This window comes from Rhinoraja longicauda, chromosome 6 (genome assembly GCF_053455715.1).
Source record: "Rhinoraja longicauda isolate Sanriku21f chromosome 6, sRhiLon1.1, whole genome shotgun sequence".
Taxonomy (NCBI): domain Eukaryota; kingdom Metazoa; phylum Chordata; class Chondrichthyes; order Rajiformes; family Arhynchobatidae; genus Rhinoraja; species Rhinoraja longicauda.
In genome coordinates this window covers 39,493,502-39,506,273 of record NC_135958.1, presented here as the reverse complement: position 1 = coordinate 39,506,273, position 12,772 = coordinate 39,493,502, and the positions used below count along the sequence as shown (strand labels likewise).

At 41.8% G+C, this 12,772-nt stretch overlaps 1 protein-coding gene across 1 annotated transcript in view; it reads right to left on the bottom strand.

Annotated features, from left to right (window-relative positions):
* The window catches only part of spg7 (SPG7 matrix AAA peptidase subunit, paraplegin), a 57,096-nt gene extending 44,942 nt beyond the window's left edge, over positions 1–12,154 (bottom strand). Inside the window, exons 1-3 of the mRNA XM_078400851.1 lie at positions 11,926–12,154; positions 303–405; positions 135–224 (exon numbers count right to left, since the gene is read on the bottom strand). Of these exons, the coding sequence (XP_078256977.1) occupies positions 135–224; positions 303–405; positions 11,926–12,153 (421 nt within the window). The 5' untranslated portion in view covers position 12,154. The remainder of the gene's footprint in view (positions 1–134; positions 225–302; positions 406–11,925) is intronic.
* Positions 12,155–12,772: the final 618 nt, after the last annotated feature.

Sequence of the window (12,772 nt, the reverse complement as noted above, 5' to 3'; positions counted from 1 at the left end):
CTCATTCTCCTTTTTCCCATTTCCTGTCCTAAAACAGTTTTCTTTTTACTTTTCAATGGAACATGTTAGGAATTTCTTTTTGTCACCTTTAAATAAAACATTTATTTTCAAACATATCCTGAATATTTAACTACCTTCATCTTCTTCAGGGCTTTTCCCTTTGGATTTCTCATTCCGTTTCTGATCTCGAGATGATTTTGATGTGCTGAAGTGGTATATGCCACCTATGAAATCAAATATTTTAATCTTATAATGACGACAATCTCTTCAAACTCAAACTCAAAGATATCTTTCTCACTCACCTAAAAACTGCCAAATCTTTGTTGGATCTTGGGTCAACAGCTTTAAAATCTGTCTTCTATTAAATCCTTCAAAATGGTGAGTTAGTGGGCGAGACAAGAAGCTCTGTGAAAATAAGCAATAAAGCATAAAATAAATGCATTTTCTAGTACAACACGATCTTCACAGTGATATCGGGAAGAAATTACAAGTTTGTCAATGAAAAAATGGGTTCAGCATTGGAGAAATACCTTGCCAATATCTGGACAGGTTCCTGAATTCCTCCTTAAAATAAATACTTTTGTGGGGTCCCACGGTAAGCTAAGATAAAATGAATTGATAAAATCTAGTGGATTTACAATTTATAATAATAACATTTCTTAAAATAATAAAACATTATAATGATAAAATCTAGTGCATTTGAATAACTGCATTACAACTGGTCTGAGGAATTATTGTAGTGGTTATGGTACTGGAAAAGTAAAACAGAGACACAAGTTTAAGTCTCAATACAGTTAGTCTTGAAGGCAAAATGAATAAATCTAATTGTGGATTAGTATTAGAAAATTATTACTTCTTCAAAATTATTGGAAAACCTCTCACACTTGGAGAAAATCATCACTGCTACCCGAAGTAACAGTCCCACAGTTAACACCTTCAGGAGGATTAGGCAAACAGTAGGCTGACTATACTGGACCTGGCCTTCTGTCCACAATCACTAACCGCAGTCCTCGTCTACCTGTTCCAGATGCAAAAAGTGAACAAAAAAAACCAGAACTTACTACATCCAAGAGATTGTCCCGCAAAGCAAAGTGCACTTGGAGTGGCAAGTAATCTTCAGGTAGTATACTGTTGATATTCCACCGTTGATAAACACCAAAAGCCTTTTAGAGTTTAGTGTCTGCATGCCAGCTTACCCTACTGCCTACATTACCTGCCCCTCCACCTATTTTCGTATCATCTGCAAACTTGGCCACAAAGCCTTCAATCCCCTCGTCCAAATCATTAATATACAATGTGAAGAGTAGCGACCCCAGCACTGACCCCTGTGGAACTCCACTAATCACTGGCAGCCAACCAAAAAAAGTCCCTTTTATTGCCACTCTTTGTCTTCTGCCACCCAGCAAATCTGCTTTGCACAAAGTATGATTATGCCCTGCGACAATTAAAATATGATGAAACATTAACATTCACCTCATGAAGGCAGAAATCAAGAATCATTTTTAAAAATTCACACAGCATCTGGCACTTCAATATTTCTCATACGAACTTGAGAATTAGCAGGAGTACCCATACAACGCAGCTAAACTGCTTCTTCATTCAAGCTGGAAAAGTTACAGAGAAGATTTACAAGAATGTTGCCAGAACTAGAGGGTCTGAGCTATAGGGAGAGGTTGAGTTGGCTGGGACTAAGGAGCGCAGGAGGATGAGGGATGATCTTATAGAGGTGTATAAAATCATGAGAGGAATAGATGCACCGAGTCTCTTGCCCAGAGTAGATGAATTGAGGACCAGAGGACATAGGTTTAAGGTGAAGGGAAAAAGATTTTATAGAAATCTGAGGGGTAACTTTTTCCCACACAGGGTGGTGGGCATATGGAACAAGCAGCCAGAGGAAGTAGTTGAGGCTGGGACAATCCCAATGTATAAGAAACAGTTAGACAGGTACACGGATAGGACAGGTTTGGAGGGATATGGACCAAACGCAGGCAGGCAGGCGGGACTAGTGTAGCTGGGACATGTTGGCCGGTGTGGGCAAGTTGGGAAAAAGGGCCTGTTTCTACACTGTATCATTCTATGACTATTCAATATCAATATCCATCAATCCCACAGACCCACTCCAAGCCTTGATTACCAAAAACTCAATTGATCCATGTATTAAATACGTTCAACAACTAAGCAAGCACAACCTTTTGGAGTGGAGATTAGCAAGCCTTGAAGAAAAATTTCTAAATGGTCAAATCTCAAAGTAAATTTTCTAACTGGACAATCTGCATATCCACAAATACACATCCTATCAAAAATACAGATATTTTGGGGCAGATGGGGTGGGGTGGCTCTGTTAGTAAGGAATCCAATCTTTAGCAAAAAAAGAGATATGATCAAAAGATGTAGAATCCTTGAGGGTAGAGTTAAGAAACTGCAAGGGTAAAAAGATTCTGATGGGAGTTATATACAGGCCTCCGAATTGCAGTCAGGATGTCTGGCACAAATTACATCAGGAAAGAGAAACGGCATGCAAGAAAGACAATATTACAGTGGTCAATGGGGATTTCAATATGCAAGTAGACTGGGAAAATCTGGTTGGTACTGGATCGCAAGAGAAGGAATTTGTAGAATGCCTATGAGATGGCTTCTTGGAGCTGCTTGTGGTCGAGCCCATGAGAGAGTAGGCAATTCTGGATTTGGTATTGTGCAAGGAATTATTGATGACGGAGCTTAAGGTGAAAAAACTCCTAGGAGGCAGTGATCATAAGAATGAATTCAACCTGCAGTTTGAGAGGAAGAAGCTGAAATCGGATATATCAGTATTATTGTTGAGTAAAGGCAATTACACAGGCATGAGGGAGAAGCTGACGGCAGTTGATTGGAATGGAACCATAGCAGGAATGACAGTGGAGCAACAATGGCAGGAGTTTCTGAGAGTAATTCGAAAGAGACAGGATCTTTTCATCCCAAGAGGATGAAACATACCAAGGGAACAATGAGGCCACCGTGGCTAACAAAGGAAGTCAAAGAGCATAAAAGCAGAAAGAGAAGGCATGTAACATAGCAAAGATTAGAAGGGAAGCTAGAGGATTGGAAAGATTTAAAAAACCAACAGAAGGCAACTAAAAAAGCAGTAAGGGGAGAAAAGATGAAATATGAAGGAAAACTAGCCAATAATAAGAGAGGATTCCAAACGTTTTTACAGATATATAAAGAGTAAAAGAGAGGCAAGAGTGGACATTGGACTGCTGGAAAATGATACTGGAGAAGTAGTAATAGGGAAGAAAGAAAACACGGATGAACTGAATAAGTTTTTGCGTCAGTCTTCACAGTTGATTACATCAGCAATGTGCCAGAATTTTAAGAGAGTCAGGGGGCAGAAGTGAGTGCAGTCACTATTACTGAGATGAAGGTGCCGGGGAAGCTGTAAGGTCTAAAGTTACCTGGACTAGATGGACCACACACCCCAAGGTTCTGAAAGAAGTTGCTGTCAAGATTGTGGAGGCATTAGTAATGATCTTTCAAGAATTTTTGAATCTTTAGAAAGGAACTTGCCCAAGTTAATTGGAGTAAGTTGTTTGCTGGCAAAGGAACGTGGGATGCTTTTAAACGTATGGTGGCAAGAGTTCAGCGCACACATGTTGGTGATAGAGAGAGGAAGGCAAGGCAGGTATGAGTAAGGAAGCTTGGATGACAAGAGAAATTGAGGCTCTTGTCAGGAAAAAGGAGGCATGGGACATGTATAGGAAGCTGGGATCAAGTGCATCCCAGGAGGTGTTTCAGAAACTGAGGAGCATACACAAGGAAAACAGGAGGGCAAAAAGGGGGCAGGAGGTAACTCTGGCAGATAATATTAAGGGAAATAAAGAGAGATTTTACGTACATTATGGGAAAGAGGGTGACTTGAGAGAGAATAGATCCCCTTAGAAACCAAAGCAGACATCTCTGTGTGGAGCTGAAGGAGATAGGCAAGGTCCTTAATGTATATTTCACTTCCGAGTTTGCTGTGGCAACAGATGTGAAGACTGGGAAACTTAGGACAGTAGAAGTGTCTTGAGGACAGTCAGTATTACAGTTAAGGAGGTGCTGAACGTCTGAAGGTGTTTGAAGGTGGATAAATCTCCTGGGCCAGATCAGATATATCCAAGGACACTGTAGGAAGCGAGAGAAAAAATTGAAGGTGCCCTGGCTGAGATATACGAATCATTAGATACGTGTGAGATGCCAGAAGACTGGAGGGTGGCTAATGTTGTTCCTTTATTAAAGAAGAATTGCAAGGAAAAGCCTGGGAACTACAAACCAGTGAGCCTAATGTTTGTGGTAGGCAAGTTAATGGAGAATATTCTGAGGGAAAGGATATATGTGCATTTGGATAAAGGGACTTTATGATCACATTGAATGACGGTGCTGGCTCGAAGGGCCGAATGGCCTCCTCCTGCACCTATTGTCTATTGACTGATTAGGGATAGTCAGCACGGTTTTCTATGTGTGTGATTGTGTCTCATGAATCAGATTGAGTTTTTCGAGGAAGTAACTAAAAAGGTTGATGAAACGCACACCTCCAGATTCAGGGACAGCTTCTTCCCAGCAATTGAATCAGGCAACTGAATTATTCTACCACAACCAGAGAGCAGTGCCGAACTATTATCCACCTCTTTGGAGATCCTTGGACTATACTTGAACAGACTTTGCTGGCTTTACCTTGCACTGAATGTTATTCCCTCATTATGTATCTAAACACTGTAAATGAATCTGAAGAAGGGTCTCGACCCGAAACGTCACCCATTCCTTCTCTCCCGAGATGCTGCCTGAGTTACTCCAGCATTTTGTGAATAAATCGATTTGTACCAGCATCTGCAGTTATTTTCTTATACTGTAAATGAATCGATTGTAATCATCAGTCAGGCCAATAAAAAAAGTTGGGAGGTTATGTTACAGTTGTACAAGACATTGGTGAGGCCACATTTGGAGTAATCAGTTCTGGTCACCACGTTATAGGAAAGATGTCTGAAGAAGGGTCGCGACCCGAAACATCGCCTATTCTTTTTCTCCAGAGATGCTGTCTGACCCGCTGAGTTACTTCAACATTTTGTGCCTATCACAGAAAAGATGTTGTTCAGCTGGAAAGGGTGCAAGAGAAGATTTAGGAAGATGTTGCCAGGACTTGAGGACTTGAGTTATAGCGAGAGGTTGATTAAGCTAGGACCTTATTCCTTGGAGCTCAGGAGGATGAGGGGTGAGAGGAATAGACAGGGTGAATGCACAGAGTCTTTTACCCAGAGTAGGAGAATCAAGAACCAGAGGACATAGGTTTAAAGTGAGTGAAGAAAGATTTAACAGGAACCTGAGGGACAACTTTTACACCAAGGGTAGTGGGTATATGGAACGAGCTGATCGAGGAGGTAATTAAGGCAGGTACTATCACAATATTTAAAACACATTTGGCCATGGATAGAATTAGAAGGATATAGACTAAACACAGCCAGGTGGGACGAATGAAGATGGGGCATGTTGGTTCCGTGGGCAACTTCGGCTGAAGGGCCTGTTTTCACACTGGATGACTCTAATCACTAGAGTCAGGAATGGTTCCAAAGGACAGGAAAATCACAAATGTAACTCCACTGTTTAAGAAGGGAGTGAGGCTGCGTACGGCAGAATCTCCCGGAAACACACACAAAAAAAGAATTTCAGTGTACATTGGTACACCTAATAATAAGAGAACCATTGAGGCAAAAAAAAAAGTTATAGGCCAGTTAGTCTGACTTCTGTGGTTGGTAAAGTTTTAAAGTCCTCTAGACCAAGTGGACCCGTTGGGCCCAAACATCTCTTGCATTGGGGCAGCACCCTCTCCCCTCTCCTCCCTCCCCCCTTTTATAAATTTAAGTGCAATTGAGCATCAACTTGAATAAATCGCTCCTCAGAAACCAACACTTTCAATCCAGGGATTAATCTGGGGACACATCTTTGCACCTTCTCTTCTACGCATCACACTCAAACATAGCATACAGTACGTCATAGTGAATATATTCTTGGAACTCTCCAAAACTCTTCTGCCAATTGATTTTGTCAAGCCTATAATTGAAATGTAGAAGTTTTGGACCGCAAATCAACTTTATTTTTAAAATGTTTATTACCAGCTCTATTGCTTTGATCAATACAGATCACTGGCTGATTAACTGGGCACTGATAATCATGTACAAAAATCAAATGGCTGACCAAGTCAGGCCACAGCTGTGGAGGCAGTGGGAAAGTCAACGTTTCATGTTATGACCCTGCATCAGGAACTATTGGTTGTTAATTTTGCAACTGTTTCCCCATAATACATGCAAAATGTTTTTTTTTACAATTCACAATGGACAAAGTCCTTTGTGATCTGCAAAATCCTCAATTTTGTACTCTTAAGCACAGAAAACATAATCGATCAGAAAAAGAATGAAAGAGTGTGGAGTTGTTGCAACCAGATGTTAAATGGAGTGAAGAGTAACATTATGATAGGATTTGAAAACCTTTGGCCATTTTTCATGAGCACTGAATTTTGAGGAGTAACCTCAGCAGGTCTTCAGGATCAGTGAAACAATAGACAATAGACAATAGGTGCAGGAGGAGGCCATTCGGCCCTTCGAGCCAGCACCGCCATTCAATGTGATCATGGCTGATCATTCTCAATCAGTACCCCGTTCCTGCCTTCTCCCCATACCCCCTGACTCCGCTATCCTTAAGAGCTCTATCCAGCTCTCTCTTGAATGCATTCAGAGAATTGGCCTCCACTGCCTTCTGAGGCAGAGAATTCCACAGATTCACAACTCTCTGACTGAAAATGTTTTTCCTCATCTCAGTTCTAAATGGCCTACCCTTTATTCTTAAACTGTGGCCCCTTGTTCTGGACTCCCCCAACATTGGGAACATGTTTCCTGCCTCTAACGTGTCCAACCCCTTAATAATCTTATACGTTTCATTAAGATCTCCTCTCATCCGTCTAAATTCCAGTGTATACAAACTGAAGAACTCCAATAACTTTAAGAGCAACAGATTGTCTCCATTAATTAAAACAAATGTTTAAGCTAATTGTTAAGATCAAAAGAATGTATTCAGACAAATACATGTAATTTGTTACGTCATTGATTTCTGCCCACAAAAAAAAAATCAAAATATAAAATACTATCACTCGTGAATCTGCATCTGTGAAAGAATCAATTTTTCAGGTTGTTGACCTTTCACCAGAAAGAGCAAAATTGAGAAAACAGACATGTTTTCAGAAACAGAGAAGGGAAAAGATGAGGGGAACAAAGGGAATATCTGTGATAGATGGAGACCAAGAGATAGATCACATCAGAAAGTGAAGGCAGCAGATCTGCTTGAAGATATAAATAGTGGAAGAACAAAAGGGGAAAGAAACCTGTAAGAGGTGAATTGGGGTGCACTTGGTCAATTTATATTGCATTTTACTCATTATTTTTCAAGTTCAATACTTTTCCTCAATTATCTTTTTTTTTTGTGTTTAAACATATAACATTTCTTCCTCTAATTCCACTACTTGGGATGCTACGATCAGAGGCATATTCCCATTCCATCATTCCTCAGGAATAGTTCCTCTGCAACACGCTGGTTTACACATCCAACTTCACACCACACACTGCCTTTCTCACAGCACTTGCCCTTGCAATTGGAGCTGCACCACCTTGCAGGGAGCCAAACTCTCCTTCCAGATGAACCTGTGATTCACATGCTTTTCTTCCAATTTAATGTAATATATTCAATGCTCGTGTGAGATATTTGTAACGCTAGAAAATTCAACAACTGTTTTTGCAGAACTCCCCCATTTAATCCACAAGCGTGACACTGAACTTTCAGATGCCTCATCAGTCTTCTCCATCCCACTCACCCTCTTATATTATTTCAATGAAAGCTTGAGGTCCATCTCAATGCCTGTTTAACCCTTGGAACACAACACCCCACGTAACAATTTCAGATAACAAGCCATTCCAGTTTGTATTGAAACTGGCGAGTTCTAATCTAGGAGCAGGCAGCAAATTGCAGACAACCATATTTTGGGGGGGGGGGGGGGGGGAGGGGAAGAGGGTACTTGTGCACGTTCCTAAGCTTTTTTCCACAAATCTATGAGTCTTAGTTATTGAATTCTCTGATAAAGTTTCATTCCCTCTTCTTTTATTTCTCTGTAGACGTGCAATTTATTCTCTTTCACATACTGATCCAGTCCCCTTCACTTTTGACATCACTTACTACACCACAGAATAATTTAGAGCCAATTAATCAGGATTTCGAAGAAACCAGCGCCACGGGCAAAAACCAACCCAGTCACTGGGAGAAAGTACAAATTCCACCCGAGGTCAGGAATGAACTTGTGTCTTTGGAGCTACAAGGCAACAGCACAGCTTCGTCACCATACTACCTCAGCAATCAAATGTGCCCCTAAACACTTCAATCCTCAATTTCTGACTATTTATCCATTTCCCATTGCATTTTTCCACCAATAACACAAAGCCTTCATCTGCTTCTTCAGTCCCATTTCCTCCAAGCTTTTAGTCATCTGTTAGATGAGTATCTGCTTATTTTGATCAGTGTGTGGTGACAGCAATCCCTTTGGACATGTCAAAGTCCCTTATCAATGTGACAATGAATAGTGTACTTGGCTCAACGATGAACATTGACCATGGATCCTAATCTATACTGTATGTCGCAACAAAAACAGAAAACACTGGAACATCTCAACAGGTTAGCTGCCACCATGGGAAGAGAAACAAAGTCGGAGACCCTTTCTGAGTTCTGAAGAAGGGTCTCATTTCTGAACCTTCAACTGTTTGTCTTCCCACGGATATGGCCTGACATGCTGGGTAGATCCAGCATTTTCTGCTTTATTTTAGATTTCCAGCATCTGTAGTTTATTTTGATTTTTACTACACCGTGTGTGTGCCCATGCAACCATTTTAACCACTCACATAAGAGAACGTACTGCACTGGATCTCAGTAAGAAAATTAAGTACAGAACCAGAACTGATTACATTTAATTTATTTAATTCGAGTATATTTTCAAACAGATGCTTGCAGTTAAGTACAATGACAGAATCATGCACAAGGTGCAATGTACTTTGTTGTCAAACTTAGTGACCTGTTAAGAAAAAACTATACTGATTGGACCAATTTGCAATTGCTGCATGGGTGAAAAAATAAAACTGGGAAGGCAGCTCAACCGTGGCCAACGAGGGAAGTCAAGGATAGTGTTAAAGCCACGAAGAGGCATATAAATTCGCCAGAAGAAGTGGCAAACCAGAGGACTGGGAGAAGTTTAGAACTCAACAGAGGAGGACAAAGGGGTTAATTAAGAGGGGGGAAAAAGAGCATGAAAGAAAGATTTTGGGGAATATAAAAACTGACTGTAAAAGTTTCTGTAGGTATGTAAAACGGAAAAGATTAGTTAAGATGAATGTAGGTTTCCTTACAGTCAGAAACAGGTGAACTTATAATGGGAAACAGGTGAACTTATAATGGGAAACAGGAAATGGCAGAACAATTAAACAAGTACTTTGGTTCTGTCTTTACAAAGGAAGACACAAACAATCTCCCAGAAATACTAGGGGACCGAGGATTTAGTGGGAGGGAGGAATTGAAGGGAATCCACATTAGTCAGAAAATGGTGTTAGGTAAACTGTTGGGACTGAAGGCGATAAATCCCCAGGGCCTGATGGTCTGCATCCCACAGTACTCAAGGAGGTGGCCCTAGAAATAGTGGATGGATTGGTGATCATTTTCCAATGTTCTCTCAGATTAGCTCCTGTGGACTGAAGGGTAGCTAATGTAACCCCACTTTTTAAGAAAGGAGGGAGAGAGAAAATGGGGAATCATAGACCAGTTAACCTTACATCGGTAATGGGGAAGATGCTGGAGTCGAGTATTAAAGATATTATAGCAGCGAATTTGGAAAGCAGTGACGGGATCGGTTAAAGTCAGCATGGATTTATGAAGGGGAAATCATGGTTGACTGATCTTTTGGAATTTTTTGAGGATTAACAAGTAGAATGGATAAGAGAGAGCCAGTGGATGTGGTGTATCTGGCATTTCAAAAAGCCTTTGATAAGGTCCCACACAAGAGATTAGTGTGCAAAATTAGAGCACATGGTATTGGGGGAAAGGTATTGACATGGATAGGGAACTGGTTTGCAGACAGGAAGCAAAGAGTAGGAATTAACAGGTCCTTTTCAGAATGGCAGGCAGTGACTAGTGGGGTGCCGCAAGGCTCGGTGCTGGGATCCCAGTTGTTTATAATATAAATTAACGATTTAGTTGAGGGAATATAATGTGGCATCTCTAAGTTTGCGGATGACACAAAGCTGGGTGGCAGTGTGAGCTACGAGGAGGATGCTATGACGCTGCAGGGTGACTTGGATAGGTTGGGTGAGTGGGCAGAAGTATAGCAGATGCAGTATAATGTGGATAAATATGAGGTTATCCACTTTGGTGGTAAGAACAGGAAGGCAGATTATTATCTGAATAGTGTCAGATTAGAAGGGGAGGTGCAACAATACCTGGGTGTGCTTGAACATTAGTCACTGAAAGTAAGCATGTAGGTTCAGCATGCAGTGAAGAATGCCAATGGCATGTTGGCCTTCATTGTGAGAGGATTTGTGTTTAGGAGCAAGGAGGTCCTACTGTAGTTGTACAGGGCCCTGGTGAGACTGCACCTGGAGTATTGTGTGCAATTTTAGTCTCCTAATTTGAGGAAGGACATTATTGCTATTGAGGGAGTGCAGCGTAAATTCAACCAGGTTAATTTCCAGGATGGCGGGACTGTCATGTGATGAAAGAATGGGCCGACTAGGCTTGTATCTTTAGGAATTTAGAAGGATGAGAGGGGATCTTATAGAAACAGATAAAATTCTTAGAGGATTGGACAGGGTAGATGCAGAAAAAATATTCCTAATGTTAGGGGAGTCCAGAACCAGGGGTCACAGTTTAAGAATAAGGGGTAGGCCATTTAGGACAGAGATGAGGAAAAACGTTTTCACCCAGAGAGTTGCGAGTCAGTGGAAGTCTCTGCTACAGAAGACAGTGGAGGACAATTCACTGGATGATTTCAAGAGAGTTAGATTTAGCTCTTAGGGCTAAGGGAGTCAAGGGATATGGGGTAAAAGCCAGAATGGGGTACTGATTTTGGATGATCAGCCATGATCATATTGAATGGCGGTGCTGGCTCGAAGAACCGAATGGCCTACTCGTGCACCTATTTTCTATGTTTCTATGGCAGACACAAAATGCTGGAGTAACTCAGCGGAACAGGCAGCATGTCTGGAGAGAAGGAATGGGTGACGTTTCGGGTCGAGACCCTTCTTCACCCATTCCTTCTCTCCAGAGATGCTGCCAGCATTGTGTGCCTACCTACCTTCGATTTAAACCAGTATCTGCAGGTTCTTTCCTACACATTATCCACTATGCAATTGCTGCATTTTCCAATTCGAATTTTGCTCTTTAAATATCTAAATATTTGTGTTGGGCTTAAACCAACCGTAAATACCGCCTTACTACTATACTACTAAGTGCATGAAATGTGTAGGGAAGGAATGGCAGTTGCTGGTTTAAATCGAAGGTAGACACACAATGCTGGCAGCATCTCTGGAGAGAAGGAATGGGTGAAGAAGGGTCTCGACCCGAAACGTCACCCATTATTCCTTCTCTCCAGACATGCTGCCTGTCCCGTTGAGTTACTCCAGCATTTTTGTGTCTACCATAGTTAAGACAGACACAAAATTCTGAAGTAACAGCGTACGACTGAGGACTTTACATTAATGGCTATCAGTGAATCTTTTGATCTTGAAATACCGCGCAGCCAATAACAAAGAAACACTAAGGGAGCCGCCATAATCAGACTCTCGTCGATAAAAAGATATTGTAAAACATATAGAAACCCGGATCGTGATCACTCACCTTGAAGATGGGATCTCTGTTTTGGTGACAAGAGCTGCTGGAAACATAACGCAGCCTTTTCAATTCACAACTGCGGCAGACAAAACCCTGCCTCGGGGACTCTCCCGGAGAAACCGTTTTCAAACAGAGAGGCCGATAGTGAAAAGGTTTACGACGACAAGACGACCACACAGATGCAAGGTTCTGGACGCAGCCCAGCTGTCGTTGCAACGCTAACCAGGCCGCCATCTTTTCCCCAATCCACGCCCCCTGCCCTGCTCTCACACAACAAACAGCACGGCGCAGATGCAGCCAGCACTCCACCAGCCAGGAGCCACAACGCTCAGCTCCCAGCAAGGAAGGGGACGTGTAGGAAGGAACTGCAGATGCTGCTTTACACCCAACGAAAAGATAGACACAAAATGCTGGAGTAACTCAGAAGTGATTGGAGCAAAGCTAAGTCTACTCCACCATTCAATCATGGCTGATCCATCTCTCCCTCCTAACCCAATTCTCCTGCCTTCTCTCCATAACCCCTGACACCTATACTAATCAAGCATCTATCTATTCACAAAATGCTGGAGTAACTCAGAAGTGGTTGGAGCAAAGCCATTCAATCATGGCTGATCTATCTCTCCCTCCTAACCCCATTCTCCTGCCTTCTCTCCATAACCCCTGACACCTATACTAATCAAGCATCTATCTATTCACAAAATGCTGGAGTAACTCAGCAGGTCAGGCAGCATCTCAGGAGAGAAGGAATGGGTGACGCTTCTCTCCTGAGATGCTGCCTGACCTGCTGAGTTACTCCAGCATTTTGTGAATAAATACCTTCGATTTGTACCAGCATCTGCAGTTATTTTCTTAC